The sequence below is a fragment of the Musca autumnalis genome, unplaced genomic scaffold (genome assembly GCF_047663935.1).
Source record: "Musca autumnalis isolate F117 unplaced genomic scaffold, ASM4766393v1 scaffold_1, whole genome shotgun sequence".
NCBI lineage: Eukaryota > Metazoa > Arthropoda > Insecta > Diptera > Muscidae > Musca > Musca autumnalis.
In genome coordinates this window covers 161,314,907-161,330,511 of record NW_027411644.1, presented here as the reverse complement: position 1 = coordinate 161,330,511, position 15,605 = coordinate 161,314,907, and the positions used below count along the sequence as shown (strand labels likewise).

At 36.3% G+C, this 15,605-nt stretch overlaps 1 protein-coding gene across 1 annotated transcript in view; it reads left to right on the top strand.

The window, feature by feature from the left end:
- LOC141388653 (adenosylhomocysteinase-like 2) overlaps positions 1-15,605 on the top strand; it is a 34,401-nt gene that overhangs the window by 11,209 nt on the left and 7,587 nt on the right. Inside the window, exon 2 of the mRNA XM_073958749.1 lies at positions 7,035-7,118. Within this exon, the coding sequence (XP_073814850.1) occupies positions 7,068-7,118 (51 nt within the window). The 5' untranslated portion in view covers positions 7,035-7,067. The remainder of the gene's footprint in view (positions 1-7,034; positions 7,119-15,605) is intronic.

Genomic DNA, 15,605 nt, shown 5'->3' with positions numbered 1-15,605 from the left:
GTATAGGTCCACACAGTCATATAGCCCCCATAGAACGGTACCTCCCGATTTTCGTAATTCTGAAGGTTGTGACCTCAATATTCCACCGAAAAATTGAATTCTTCCATGTGGTTATAAAATATTCCAGAAGAGAATTACCAGTATAGGTCCGCGGGTTCCTATTGGTTTTTAGTCTTCTTTATGTCGAAAAACTTTCCGCAAGAAATTTGTAGGTATAGATCGACGCTTTGATATAGCTCCCATGAAACGGAATCCCCCGAATTTTGGTATTTTGAAGGTTTACCACATTGTTGCCGAACTTACTGAAATTTGGTATTTAGTCTTCTTCATAAAAGAAAAGAAACTAATTGTTCCAGTTTTCTTCAATACAACTCGTGGTGGAGGGTATAGCAAGTTCGGCGTGTTCGAACTTAATGCCGTTCTTACTTGTTTGTTTTATCATCGTATTATAACATATAAGTATATCATTTTATATTATATATAAATAAAATAAAATTTATTTTAGTCATTAATAGGCAAAAGACCATTCATTCGTACTAAATTGGAATGAATGATATTTTATGCAGTAATATGCAAAAGTTCATTGATTCTCACTTCAGGAAATCATTTTTGAGAAAAAATGTCTAAAAGTCATAACCCTTGATGTACCCCGGCTCTACTAACTATGCGCAAAGAAGAGCGGTTTGGAGTGCAAATTCGAACATAAATAATTTTAATTTTAATTTCACGAGGGTTGTCAACATAGGTGATTTCATTACCTTGTTTTTCGTTTTCTCATAATAGTATTTCTTAAATGAAAGCGTATATGGTACACTCAGAACTGGAAGACCAACACTTCGATGGTGTAAAAAAGTGGAAGACGAGATCAAAAAGAATGATGTTTCGAATTGGAAAAAAAAGCAACAAATAGGGTGAAGTGGAAGTGGAAAGGGTATATAAAGACATGGTATTCAAAATCGCTAGTTTAAAAATGATTCCCTAACTGTTGAAGGGTATGTTACAGTTACTACGACTGACTTAGATCCCTCCAAATAAATAGATTTATTTTTAAACAAAGCTATGTTCAATTATTGTACTCTAATTAGTAATTATATAATCGGCATTTTAAACTTTATTTGGTCATTTAATTTTATATCTTTTTGTTAATGATCGTAAGGAATTTAAAAATAACAATCTATTTTTTTTTGTATTCAGCTAAAATTATTCATCATCAAATTGACAGTTTATAATGACGTTTTATAATGCAAATAAATATGTACCTGCATGCATGTATGCATATTTATTTTTTTCGCAATATTCATTCATTCATACATATATGTATGTACATACATATGTATATTGTAGTAATCACACCCGGCTTATGACGTTACACCACAATAATGACAGGATTTTGTGGTGGTTCATTTTGTTTTGTTTGGCATTTTAATATCACCTTATTCTTCTAAGGAATTAAAATCACTGACCGGTCGGTTATCTTGCGAGCGTTATACTACACATGCCTACTCGAAAGCAGGTCATTCATTCTAAATCGTTGTAATCCAACATCTGTTAAGTTGTGAGACAGGTCTTTGAACTGCATTGTATTGCGTTTCAGTGTGAAATGGTTTGTTATTGTTAAGAATAACATTGGACTTTTTATTTTTAAATACGTGCCGCTGCATATGAATACCGGTTAATTAATAAATTTCACATTCGCTTCGGGCCATTAAACCAAATTTGTTTAAATTTCCGTCTTTACATTCTGAAACTTTTTAAAATAGATTACGAGATATTCTACCCATTGAGATCAGGAATTAATGCCATGGCGATCCGAGATAATAGACGTGTTTCTATCTCTCTCTTAATTCCGAAGTTCTTTCGATTAGAATTATTAAAGTTTAGTTAAGCCTCAGGATTTCAAAGTAGTATGTACTATGGACACAAAAACCCCCAAAGTACCTGGTAATTGCCATAGAAACTTTAAAATGTTAACATCTTAATCATGGTAGAACAAAGAAGGTAAAGTATATATAACAACTCAACAACAAACACACAGAAATTTGTTTTTGTTTGTAATGTTAGTGTCATCGGTATACGTAAACAAAATAAGGAAATGTCTATAAATTATTGGAATTAAAAAAGTAATATTTTTTACTTTTGATTGAATATTTTGAAATACATGAGTGAAAATTCGTTCCTTTTTTTCAATTTGCATGTTTCCATATCATTCCACTAAATGGATAATTTCTCGCAGAAAGTAGAATTCTTGCAAAAATGTTTGGGATTGCTGGAAAATCATTGAAAAAAGAGAAGGTGTTTGAATCTTTTGTTTTTGAAATTAAGAAAGCCCATGTTTATTAGGGCTTTAGTTATTTTAAATTTAACAGAATACCACAAATATTAACAAATGTTGTCCCGCCTCCATAAGCGGTGTTTGAGTGTTCGGCACGTCGTTCAGACTTGGAGGAGGTTACATGTCATTGATATGAAGAAGTCTTTATGGGAAATAGTTTTTTTCTGAATGATATATTTTTTCCTCAGAAAATATATATCCCTAATATATATCGAAAACAGAAATAACCAGTAAAGAAAGGATCAAAGTCGGGCGGGGCCGACTATATAATACCCTACACCACTGTGAATATGTAAAATATAAATCGGAGCTAGATCTGGATCTTAACCGATTTTGATATAATTTGACACATTTATTTCCAGACCGAATTCAGTCACACATTCCAAATATCATTGAAATCGGACTTATATTTCGTGTTTGGAGCTGAAAATACACGAAATCGGCCGAAAATATATATGGGTGCTATATCCAAATCTGAACCGATTTCGATATAATTTGGCACATTTATTTTTAGATTGAATTCGGTCACACATTCCAAATTTCATCGAAATCGGACGTATATAGCGTGTTTGGTGCAGCAAATACGTGAAATCGGGCGAACATATATATGGGAGCTATATCCAAATCTGAACCGATTTCGATATAATTTGGCTCAATTTAAGTGGCGAAATTTCGTGGCCACTGGGAACCACATATGTAAAATTTCAGCTAGTTCAAGCAAAAAATGTGGCTAAGATCCCTAAAATACCTTAAATCGGGAGGTATCGTTATATGGGGACTATACCGAACCGTGGACCTATCTTGACAACTTTTAGTGGAGCAATTTCGCGGCCATTGAGAACCTCAAATGTAAAATTTCAGCTAGTTTGGGCAAAAAATTTGGCTAAGATCCATAAAATACCTTAAATCGGGAGGTATCGTTATATGGGGACTATACCGAACCGTGGACCTATCTTGACAATTTTTAGTGGAGCAATTTCGCGGCCATTGGGAACCTCAAATGTAAAATTTCAGCTGGTTTGGGCAACAAATGCGGCTAAGATCCTTAAAATACCTTAAATCGGGAGGTACCGTTATATGGGGGCTATACCAAAACTTGGACCGATATAGCCCATCTTCGAACTTGATCTTCCGACGGCTAAAAAAATGGTATTCCCCAATTTTCAGCGAAATCGGTCAACAAATGCGACCTGTATGTTGCGAACGGACGGACGGACGGACATGCATAAATCGACTCAGAAAGTGATTCTATGTATATCCCTAGAAGGAACTATGGGTCTATCTCGCTTCCTTTTGTATGTTACATACAAATGCACTAACACATAATACCCCTTACCACATAGTGGTGTAGGGTATAAAAATATAAAATGTCGTACGGAATTTGACACTAACTTTACAGCCCAGTTCAATGAGCTGGGTATTTCTCTTACCTTATATTGTTCTACCATGCATCTAAATAGTGAATGGAACACATAATCGTTATAGTAAAAGAAGATTTATAGACAGAGCAGGGCGTATCTACATACGTGCAATTAAAACAGCAAGTTATCATGTTTTAAAAATAGTATATACCCCTAATATGGAAATAATTCCACATCTCATTAAATTAGATAACGTCTGCTCCGTCGGAAAAGGTCGTAAGTCCACTTTTTTTGAAAATCGCGTTTTTGTTACAGGATGATAGTACAAGTCAAAACACGTCGTATGCTACAAAGAAAATGGTAGTATATCGCGTTTTTCTATATGTTGTGCCCTTGTCGGAAAAGGTCGTAAGTCCACAAAACGTACAAATTTGAGTATGAAAAGGTCGTAAGTCCACAGGAAAATGTATACTTTAAAAGAATACTACAGCTAATGTAGTTCAGACATAATGTTTAACGTCATCGATGGTTGGGGTACAATGTAAAGAACTAGCACACACCTTTGGATGATAATCGGATGATATTTGGCGGAGCCTGTGGAACAAACTTTTGAACAAAAATGTGATTATTTTTATATTGCAACGAAAACTTACATTTGAAATCTATTTTCCCCTATAAGCGAACTGATTATGAAAGATGGACTTCTGGCCTTTTCATTGATACAAATTAGGATGCTGTATGTGTTCAAATACCTCATATATTGAAAAATTTGTAAAAAAAATAAAAAATTTTACTGTTTTACTGTCGTATATCTTACTTAACTTTATCATCAACTGGTAATTTGTGGTTTCTCCAGGGACATTTATTCACATAACGAGATTAGTTTGTATTCTGAATTCAATAAAGTAATACCTTCTAACGGACGGGTAAGTGCAATGTTTATATTATTAAATGATTCTAAAATTATAATTGATTGAAATGTTATTAAACTAAGAAGACGTCATGTTTTGGCTAACAAAGATCAGTATGAATTTGGAATGGAATTAGACGATGGTGTCATGGGTCTAGTTCCCCATGGTTTTCACGGTGATTCTGAATGCTCTGATGATGAACTTCGTAAACGCAGGATGACATTACATGCTGAAGATTCTACATGGTTTGCAGACAAAAACAAAAGATGCAGTGAGTTGGGGCAGAAGTACTTGGGTAGACAAAAAAGGACACTATTTGGGATTACAATGTAGCTAAGAAACCACTTACATTAACGGAATTAATCATGAAATTTAATTGAAGGAAAAGGTCGTATGGCAAAAATACAAGGTCGTATGTACAACGTGTCATGTTTTATATTAAATATTAGCCGAACCGGTCCACGTTGCTGGCCCTTGAAACAGTTTATGTTACCTTTTCTTATGTCAATTAAATTTTTTTGCATCGCAAATTAATTGGGATATGCAAGTGAATATCAATAACAAGTAAGAACGTCGTTAAATTCGGCCAGGCCGAACTTTTTATACCCTCCACCATGAGTTGTATTGAATTTTACTTCAATTAGTTTCCTTTCGTTTATGAAGTAGACTAAATACCAAATTTCAGCAATTTCGGTAAAACAATGTGGCAAACCTTTAAAATACCGAAATTCGGGAGGCACCGTTCTATGGGGCTATATGAAGGCGTAGACCTATATAGACAAATTTATGGGAGAAAGTTTTATACCCGAAACGAAAAATAAATATCAAGTTTCAGCAATTTCGGAGGAATACTCGTATTGATGCCACACCTTCAAAATACCGGAAATCGGGAGGTACCGTTCTATGGGGGCTATATGAAGGCGTCAATACCAAACATCTTAGAAGTAATAGAAACTTCTATACCGAATCACGAAGATCAATCTTAAAAATTGCGAGCTGTATCTTAATTTCAAAAGACGGACAGACGGTCATGGTTATACCAGCTTGGAATTTTACTCTGGTCGGGTCTTATTGCTAAAATATGTACCCAGGATTGTAAAAAAGCGTTTTTTTAATAGGGCCTGCCCCCACCCCCTCCGAAATTCAAAAAATATAAAGCCTATTTTCATCTCGGTTGTTCCTTGTATATTCTCTGAAATTTTCAAAAAGCATCGGTTTAGCCGTTTTCGACTCTATGCGGAACATACAAATATACACACATTATCTTTTATATATTAGATATCACACAAAAGTGTTGGTCCATTAAACCCGCTAATAATTATCTCATCACCATTTTAAATTGCAAGCTTATTCTCTGTCTTAAACTCAATTCATTCTTAAAATTTCGCGCCGATCGGAATATTACTGCGATCTACAGGACAGCTACAAAGTCGGGTAAAAATTGTGGGTTTGGTCCATTTCACACCTTTCGATCATAAATAACATCTAATGGGGTCACTTCTGGTCGGAACCCGACCTCTCCACAAAATTTCGTGATGATCGGTCCAAAATTGAGGCCTGGAGTTTTATTACAATTGTTAATGGATGGACGGACACACATAGCTATTTCGCTTTATCTCGTCAAGATATGAAAAAATGGCAAGGATAGGGGGTCTTCGACGAATACTTCGCGATGTTACACGAATATTGAACAAAACAAACTTATAATACCCTTTCCACATTGTTTTGTAAAGTATAAATATTTTATTTAAAAAACGTCCGTAAATTGTAGGAAAAGGTCGTAAGTCCTTACAAAAATACAAAACTGTACAAGGAAAAGGTCGTAAGTCCAAAGACATCCAATTATCTCCCAAACGCGACGGAATTTTATCAAACAAAGTACAGGTTTTGAAGCGGAATAAATAAACGAAAAATACTGCCTTTACCACCATAATAAAATCTTTAATACAGAAAGCGCTGGAATGTTTTTTCTTCCTCCTGAAAAACTTATTGAGAGGGACTTCCGACCTTTTCCGACAGAGCAGACGATAAGATTATTTTTATTTTAGTCAATTTTGAAAACATTATTATTATAATCGCCTATATTAAAAAATAGGGGCTTCTGTCAGACGATGTTATTACTTTGTGTGATTTATAAGGGTTTTATCTCTATGTTTATTAATTATTGTCAAAAACATATGTTAAGAATAATTTATATTTAGTCAAACTTGTCAGAATAATAAATATTTATTCTTATCATTATTTATAATTTAATTATATAATAATGTATTTGACGAATTTAACACCTTTATTTATAAAAAGTATAAATAAATAAGTTAATGCAATTAACACAAATTTATATCAATTATCACCTTCATTTGAAATTCTTTCATTAAGTGTAGCAGTTAATTTAATTAATTAATTAATGTTTTCCTCTTCCGATTCTTTTAGGATACACAACAAACAAATACAACAACTATAAATATGAACAGAAATATTGAGACCCCAATTTGTGATTTGGGTTTTTCTGATAAGGTAAATGTATAGATTTGTATGTACATATAATTAAATTGTATTTGGACATCTATTAAAATTCAATTTCATTTGAGTAGCAGCTTTCTCCATGAGCTTCGGATTGTTATGTCAAGTACACTTTTGTCCAGAAGTACATTCACTTTACGACTAACATTTGATGTAATTTTAAAATAAGCCACTTCAAACTACTCAAGTGCTGGGAAAGTGTTCGTTATAAGTTTTGTGAGAATTATATTCAAATATAATAAATGTGAAAAAATAATTTTAAAATAAAATGGCAAAGAGAAAAACTTTAAATTTGGTCTCATAATATATTATGGGGTATAGATTTCTTAAAATGTGACTAAAAACACTCATCTAACCAAAACGGTTTCTGACTCTTTATTTCAGACTAGTTGCTTCATACACCAACATGTTTACACTTATCATTTTGTATTTAATATTTTACGAAATTAGATTTTAAACAATTCCATTCACCAAATAATCAATTGTCATTCAAACTTAATGATGTGACACCCTCTTTAGAGAGAGAGAGAGAGAGTGTAAGAGAAGTAAACCACTGTTTATTGAGTTTTAATATTTTTCCAAAGACTTACAATTGTCAAACGCTTATATGGAAGAAATATCAATCACAGATTTTTTAACGAATCATAACGTTTTTTCCAAATATGGCAAAACAAACAAATAAACAAGTCGGCTTGAATAAATTCTATGTCAAATTTGACAGAATAAATAATAAATATTCAACAACCATATTAGGAGATCACATGAACAAGCATTTGCATTTTTTATTATCACGTGTGTGAATTTGTTTTTTAATTTAATATTAAAGGTGAATAAATAACCAAACAATAACAAAGTTGCAAATATATTAAATTGAATTATGTATTTACACTGGAAATGTAAATAATAATGTAAATGCCGTAGTAGGTGTCTCTGAAAAATTTAACAAAAAAATTTAATAAAAAAAAATCATTGATTAGAAATCTTATCGCTAAGAAGTCGGGTTTATATTTAAAATATGTATATAGATAATGGTTGAAGAAGGTAATATAAATATTTATCTATTTTTAGCAGCAATTATAGTTAATATAATTTTTTCTAGTTGACTTTTCCAAGAAATTGAATTGATTACGTAGTTGTTAGTTTTTATTTGTTATTGTTATTATAATATTTTTTTATTGTTATTATAATATTCCTCGAAGCTCCAACTTTGCGATTTTTCCTAATGAATTATGTAATCTTGTAAATCAGAACAATGTGAACCATATGTATATACATATTGAGTCCATCAGCACTAGCTTGAGTTATTAGATGTTGCATTTATATTAGAGAAATTCAAAAATTGTATATGCGAAATAATGCTATTGATATAGTGAGTGTTTTGGCTAAGTCTGGAGTATTCCCCCATTGGCTTAACTTCATCATTACTTTCTTTACAGAGAGTAATGTTTTCCGACAACAAACGAAATCTATGTAGAAATGTGGTTTGTTAGTGTGGTAGTGATGGTTGTTTAGGGCCTAAACTTTTAGCTGTTGTGCTTTGTGACACGGAGTCAATGTGTGTGTAGATACGATGGAGGGGAGGAAAGACAAAAACAGTAGAAGAAAAACCACAACATCTTTATAGGCAAAGCACAAAAACCGGGTTTTGCCAGAAAAAAAAAAATAATGGTGAATGTAGGGGAAACTAGAAAATTTATTTTTGTATTTTGTGTACATGAATACACGAATTTGTTCATTCGCTTTAAAAGAGGTGCGTTCAAATTATGGACAAAAAAATTATGAACGGAATTAGTAAAAAATGCATACTTTTGTTTTTTCTGTGAATCTATTTTGCTCTTCAAATATTGTCAGATCAATCATATTTTTCACTTCATTATAAAACGTAGGGGATGAATGATACCAAGCAACGGTCTTGACCGGCTTTAACATGGCAAAGCCCAGGATTTATCTTGGTCCCTCTTTCATCTCAAGTGGACACTGACCTCCCCGTGGTGTCACCTGGGGAACTGCCTTTAACACCCGTTAAAGGTAGTGAGCTAACATGTGCCGCGCGTTCACCCGTAAGAACGTTAAACACTTGGGTTTGGGCGTCGGGTTAGTAACCCTCCCCTAGAAAAAACAGCCTACTATGAAAAAACGAAAGAAAAGAAAAACAAACCCCTCTAAAGTTGACATACCCGGAAACGTTTTAAGGACCATGATCTGCGAATCTGCACCTGGAATGTTCGCACTCTTTATAGAGAAGGTGCAGTCTTCGCATTGGCAGACGTACTTGAAAAGTACAAGGCCGATATTACTGCCATACAGGAAATACGATGGATTGGGAAAGGCGTCACAACAACACCTAAAGGTGACGCACTGTATTATAGCTGCCATGACGTAAAGCATGAGTTTGGTTGCGGGTTCGTAGTTAGTCGGAGACTAAAACATCTGGTATCTAGCTTCACCCCAGTGAATGAAAGACTTACTGCAATTCGAATAAAAGCTAAATTCTTCAACATCAGCTTTATTTGCGCTCATGCTCACACTGAAGAAAAGGACGAACAGACCAAAGATATATTTTACGAGCGCTTAGAAGAAACATATGACCGTTGCCCTGCCCATGACATTAAAATCATTCTAGGCGATTTTAATGCTAAAATTGGAAAGGAGAATATCTTTGGCCCAACAGTCGGGAAATTCATCTCGATATTCATAAGGGCACCTGGCTGTCTCCAGATCAAAGAACAAGTAATCAAATTGATCATGTTGTAATAGATGGAAGACATTCATCCAGCGTGTTGGATGTACGATCGTTCCGAGGCGCAAACATTGATTCGGACCACTACCTTGTTGCAGCAAAGGTACGTACCCGTCTAAACGTTGCAAATAAAGCACGAACAGACACAACGCGGAAGTTGGACATCGATAGGCTGCAAACACAACAGATAGCCACAGCATATTCCACTCAACTAGCCCAATTGCTTAACGCGAGCACTCCTGGTCCCGATAACATAACAACACAATGGCGATATATTGCCCACTCCATGCAAACAGCCGCAAAATCCATATTTGGATTCCAGAGACCTCCACAAAGGAATTCATGGTATGACCAGGAGTGTCGTGCTGCTACCGAAGAGAAAAATACGGCATATAGAGCTACTTTACAATCAGTAGCAACGCGTAGCGCACGAGAGAGATATCGGGAGAAAAGGAGAGAAGAGAAACGCCTTTTCCGCAAGAAAAAGAGAGAAATGGAAAAGCGGGAGTGTGAAAAAATCGATATGTACAGGAGCCAGAATGAAGTCCGAAAATTTTACCAAAGAGTGAAACATCAAACAGATGGCTTTGGTACAGGCACATCCTCCTGTAGAGACCAGCAAGGTAATCTGGTAACAGATACAGATAGCGTGCTCAGGATATGGAAGGAACATTTCTCCAATCTGCTGGTATCCAATAGTAGCGAAGACGATGATACCACAGATCCAATCCCAGATCCAATCCCAAGATGAGGTAAAAACAGCAATCAACCGGCTGAAGAATAATAAAGCAGCAGGAGCCGATGGCTTACCAGCCGAGCTGTTTAAAACCGGAGGCGACGTGCTGATAAGGTGTATGCATCAGCTAGTTAGCACCATCTGGCAGGAAGAACGCGTACCCGACGATTGGAACCTAAGCATCCTATGTCCCGTCCACAAGAAAGGAGATAAGACTGTATGCTCCAACTATAGGGGCATAAGTCTTCTCCCTATTGCCTATAATATAGTGTCAGGGATATTGTGCGAACGACTAAAGCCAATGGTCAACGAAATAATTGGATCATACCAATGTGGCTTTAGACCTGGCAAGTCCACCATTGACCAGATATTTACCCTGCGGCAAATCCTAGAGAAGACCCAAGAGATGCAGATCGACACATTTCACCTTTTTGTCGATTATAAAGCAGCATTCGACAGTCCCCTCCGATCAAAGGTATTCCACGCATTGTCTGAATTTGGTATCCCCGCAAAGCTCATCCGGCTTTGTAAGATGACTTTAACTGATACTAGGTCCTCAGTTAAAATTGGAAAGAACCTCTCCGAAGAATTTTGTACCAAAAGAGGTTTCAGACAAGGAGACAGCCTTTCGTGTGACCTATTCAACATTTTGCTGGAAAAGGTAATACGAGATGCAAATGTCAAAAGAAATGGGACAATTTACACCAATAGCCACATGTTACTTGCTTACGCTGATGACATAGACATCATGGGACGATCAGTAAAGGAAGTAACTGATACCTTTAGGAAGGTCGAAGCAGAATCTGCGAAAGTGGGTCTGGCGGTAAACGGCGAAAAGACCAAATTGATGGTGTCGACGCGCAAAGCGTCCATAGAGCTCGGACCAACTGTGGAAGTTGGTACCTACAATTTTGAGGTAGTTAAAGACTTCGTCTACCTCGGCACTGCCATAAACACAACAAACAACATCAGTTGTGAAATAAGAAGAAGAATTGTATTGGCCAACAGATGCTACTATGGTCTAAGTAAGCAATTTAAAAACAAAGCCACATCTCGTCAAACAAAAATAACACTATAAAAAACGCTGATACTACCCGTGCTAATGTATGGCTCCGAAGCATGGGTACTTGCGCAAGCAGATAAGGCAGTGCTTGGTGTGTTTGAGAGGAAATTTCTTCGAAAGATCTACGGACCGATTTGCGTTGACGGTGAATATCGACGTCGTATGAACCACGAGCTATATAAGCTATACAATGACATGTATATAGTTAAACTTATCGAGATGCAACGATTGCGTTGGCTAGGTCATATCATGAGAATGAGCGATGATGAACCCGCTAAAAAGGCGTATGAATACATGCCACATGGCGGTGCACGCAGAATCGGCAGGCCTAAGCTTCGATGGAGCGTACAAGTGGATGAAGAAATGAAAAGGCGCGGTATTCCAAAAAGTCAAGCGAAAAACAGAGAGGAATGGAGATCTTTTCTTAGTTCGGTCTATGGAACAAATGTTCTGTAATGGGCCAACTAAGTAAGTAATAAAACATCAATGTATTAATTTTCTTTTCAGAAAAAGCACTTATGCATTTACTTTTTTACTTACTTTTTATTTTTAAACAGATATAGTAACACAAAAAAGAATAACATATCTGTTAATATTTATTTAATGACAATTGTAACAAAATGTGGTATGTTTCCTATTTACTTAGTACTCTATGTATATTGCAATGAAAACAAACATTAAATTTCCAGAATATTCGCTACTGAATATACAATAAATCAACTTTTTAATAAATAACTATCACAAAATCGAATATTCGAGTATGAAATATGTTGGTATCGATTTTACATCCACATACCCCCGATGATTAATAACTTTTGAAACATTTATATTTGTCCACTTCAGCTTGGAAATAATTATGAATTACGTACGTATATTTTCCACATACGAGTACATACATACGTAATTTTGGTTAGTTATACTATTATCACTTATCAATATTTAATCTTGGCACTAAATCTTGAAGACCAACATTAATAATGATGGCAAATATTTGATAATTTCCTATGGACACTGCGTCGACAGTAATACTTGAAAATATATTTATTAAATAGATTATTATTTGTGGAAAAAAACAAAAGCACACAATATTTGAGGAGTATCTATTTTTATATGTTAAAGTATCTGCACGTGATAAATAATAGGGATTTGTTATTGTTAAATTTTGCGATGTTTTAAAGAACTTATCAACCGCTCAGTGGAATTTTTCAATTGATATATTTGCTTCTCTGCTTTTCCGTCAGTAATCAAACATAGCGCAGAACCATTAGCAGATCTTTGTTAATTAATTTATGGCTAATTGTTAATTGTGTGAAATGGACAATGGTGTCTGAACTGGATTTAAACTACATTTTTTATTGAATGGATTTTAGCAGATTTTGTTGTCATAAATCAATAAAAAGAAAATAGACGATTATGTGATTTCAATTGTGATATTTAATGCTGTGAGGGAATGATAGAGAGGGAGGAAGGGGGAGAAAGAGGGAAATAATGAATTTGCTGAGGGATAATTTTCTGAAAATACCCTTGAAAATTTTAAATACACACATATTTGCCCAAACCGAAAAATACTAGATCTATATTGCTCTCTTCCTTTCCTTGTAAGAATCTCCGTGGTGGAGCAATGATAAGCACGCCCTCCTTGCACATTATGGTCTAAATTCGATTCCCAGGCCAGATAACATCTCATTTTTCAGAGGTGACAAAAAGCGTCATCAATTCCAATTCAATACGAACTGAGTCGGCTGCATCGCCCGGATCTTAGCTGTGCTAAATCCACTCGTGTTTTCCTTGGCAGCTGGCGTTATTCAGCTGTAAAGGATGGGGTTGGTCTCCGAGTGCTATATTCACACTGTACCCTGCGCAATTTTATCAGTTTGAATGGTATTCTAGTCTGCCTGATAGGCTCGTTGATCTAGCGCAGTTATGCTTGCCCATATACGTTATCGCATGTACAACAACAACATACATAGTTTCTCTTCATTCTCATTTGCCGTTGTTTATGAAAGGAAAGACGCTCTCAAGAGGCAAAGGCACAAAATATTTGAGCACCAATGATCTAGAGGTTCTCGCTTGTATCTTTGGACCTCTCTCTCTCCTGATCACGAAGATCAGGTCGAATTGCACTTAAACTTAACATAACCAACAAATGTTCAAGTTGTGGGACAAAGGGTTATGTATATCTGAATTTGTGGACCAAATTAGGTTTTACTTTCCAAAGTTATCGTGATTACCAGTTGATGTTGTTGTAGCAACGCATATATGTTCGTTCGTGTATGTTTTCAGTTATCAGGTTCTGGTTCCTCTGTATACAGACTCAAGAATTCTGCAACCTGGACTGGTTGCGTCCATAAAGAATCAGGGGACAGATGAGTGGGGTTAGCTGGGCAGCTAAACAAATGAAGTGTGTCGTGAGGTCCCAATCCACATGCCGAACATGTGTTGGGTATTGTAGCATCAATTTGGGCCCAATCCGAATTGAGGCGGCTGCATCGTCCGGATCCTAACTGGGCTAAGACCACTCGTGTTTCCCTTGGCAGCTGGCGTTCTTCTGCTGCGACAGATTGAGGGTGGTCTCCAAGTACGGCATTTTGACAGGTTTGAATATTCTTCCACTGCGTAGCGCCAACATTTGCATACAACAAGGTTTCTTTGCCAGCACCCCAAATACTGCCGTCCAGCGACTTGAGAACCTTGATCCTACTTCTGATCTCGTTACTGTGGCTTGCTCGGACGACTTGAACATGCTGTCGAACGTTACACCCAATATCATGGGGTAGCTAGTGGTGGGATCAGAACACCATCTAGCCTTATTTCAGCCGTCCAGGTGGTGAAGAGTGTGGCAGTGGCTTTTTTCATATTCCTCAGATGGAAGAACTGCACTAAGTCAACTATGTAGTCATTTAACCTATAACATATGCGATCGACGATAGGACTCGACGCAAAGATCGTACAATCATGCGCATATATTAGGATGTCTGGAGAGTTTGGAATTTCAGAAATGTGGACGTTGAACAATTCCGGAGATATCACCCCGCCTTGGTGAACTCCCTGTTTCACTCTATGGGTCTTTGATTTCTTATTTCTGAATTCCACAAACGACTAGTTCAATCCTCGACTGATATGTGTGGATATGGCGGGTAATGATGTTGTGGTGCTGTGCATTTTCCCGAATGCATGCAGATGTTGAGTAAATGGAAAACTGTTTCTCATCGAGGAGAGGAGTAGTGCCTCTAGAATCATCGATGCTGGCGATAGGAGGGAGCTCGGCCTATGCGATTCTCCTCTGCTGGCATCCTTGCCTGGTTTCAGTAGCGGGATCAACCTGCCAAAATTCCGGGCTTCTGCTATAATAACGATGGGTGGATAACGATAGATTGAGGACACTTGTTAAATACTCAACCCTGTGTTCATCCAGTTCCCAAAGCATAACCATTGATATTCCGTGTGTGCCCAACGCTGTGGATGATTTCACGTTTCGGTTTAGGTCTGCAACATCGCCCATCGTAAATTGTGGTGGTACCTCCTCGACTGGGAGGGCGTGACACACTTCTCTTCGCCCTATCATCTTCTATGAACTGCCGGTTAAAATAACACGGGCACCTCTTTGGGTCCGTTACTGTCACTCCGTTGAAAGTAACAACCGTTCTATCACCCTTCTTTCTTTTCTTAACCGTTGCAATGTACTTAATTTTGTACCAGTGTTTCATTGCTTCATGTGGTCTCAAGTTCTCTCAATTTTAGGTCATCAAGGTTCGTACGTAGAAGCTCATCCCCCTCATTTGCTAGACTTGTCGCCTCGCCTGATCTCAAAAGCAATTGTTTACTGAAAAACTGGCTAAGCCATTGAAACTTTGTTGCGTATTCTCTTTTCTGATATGTGTTGTGTCGCTCATTTACTCAAAGAGTGACATAACTCAAAAAATGCGTTTTCTGAGTTAGCAA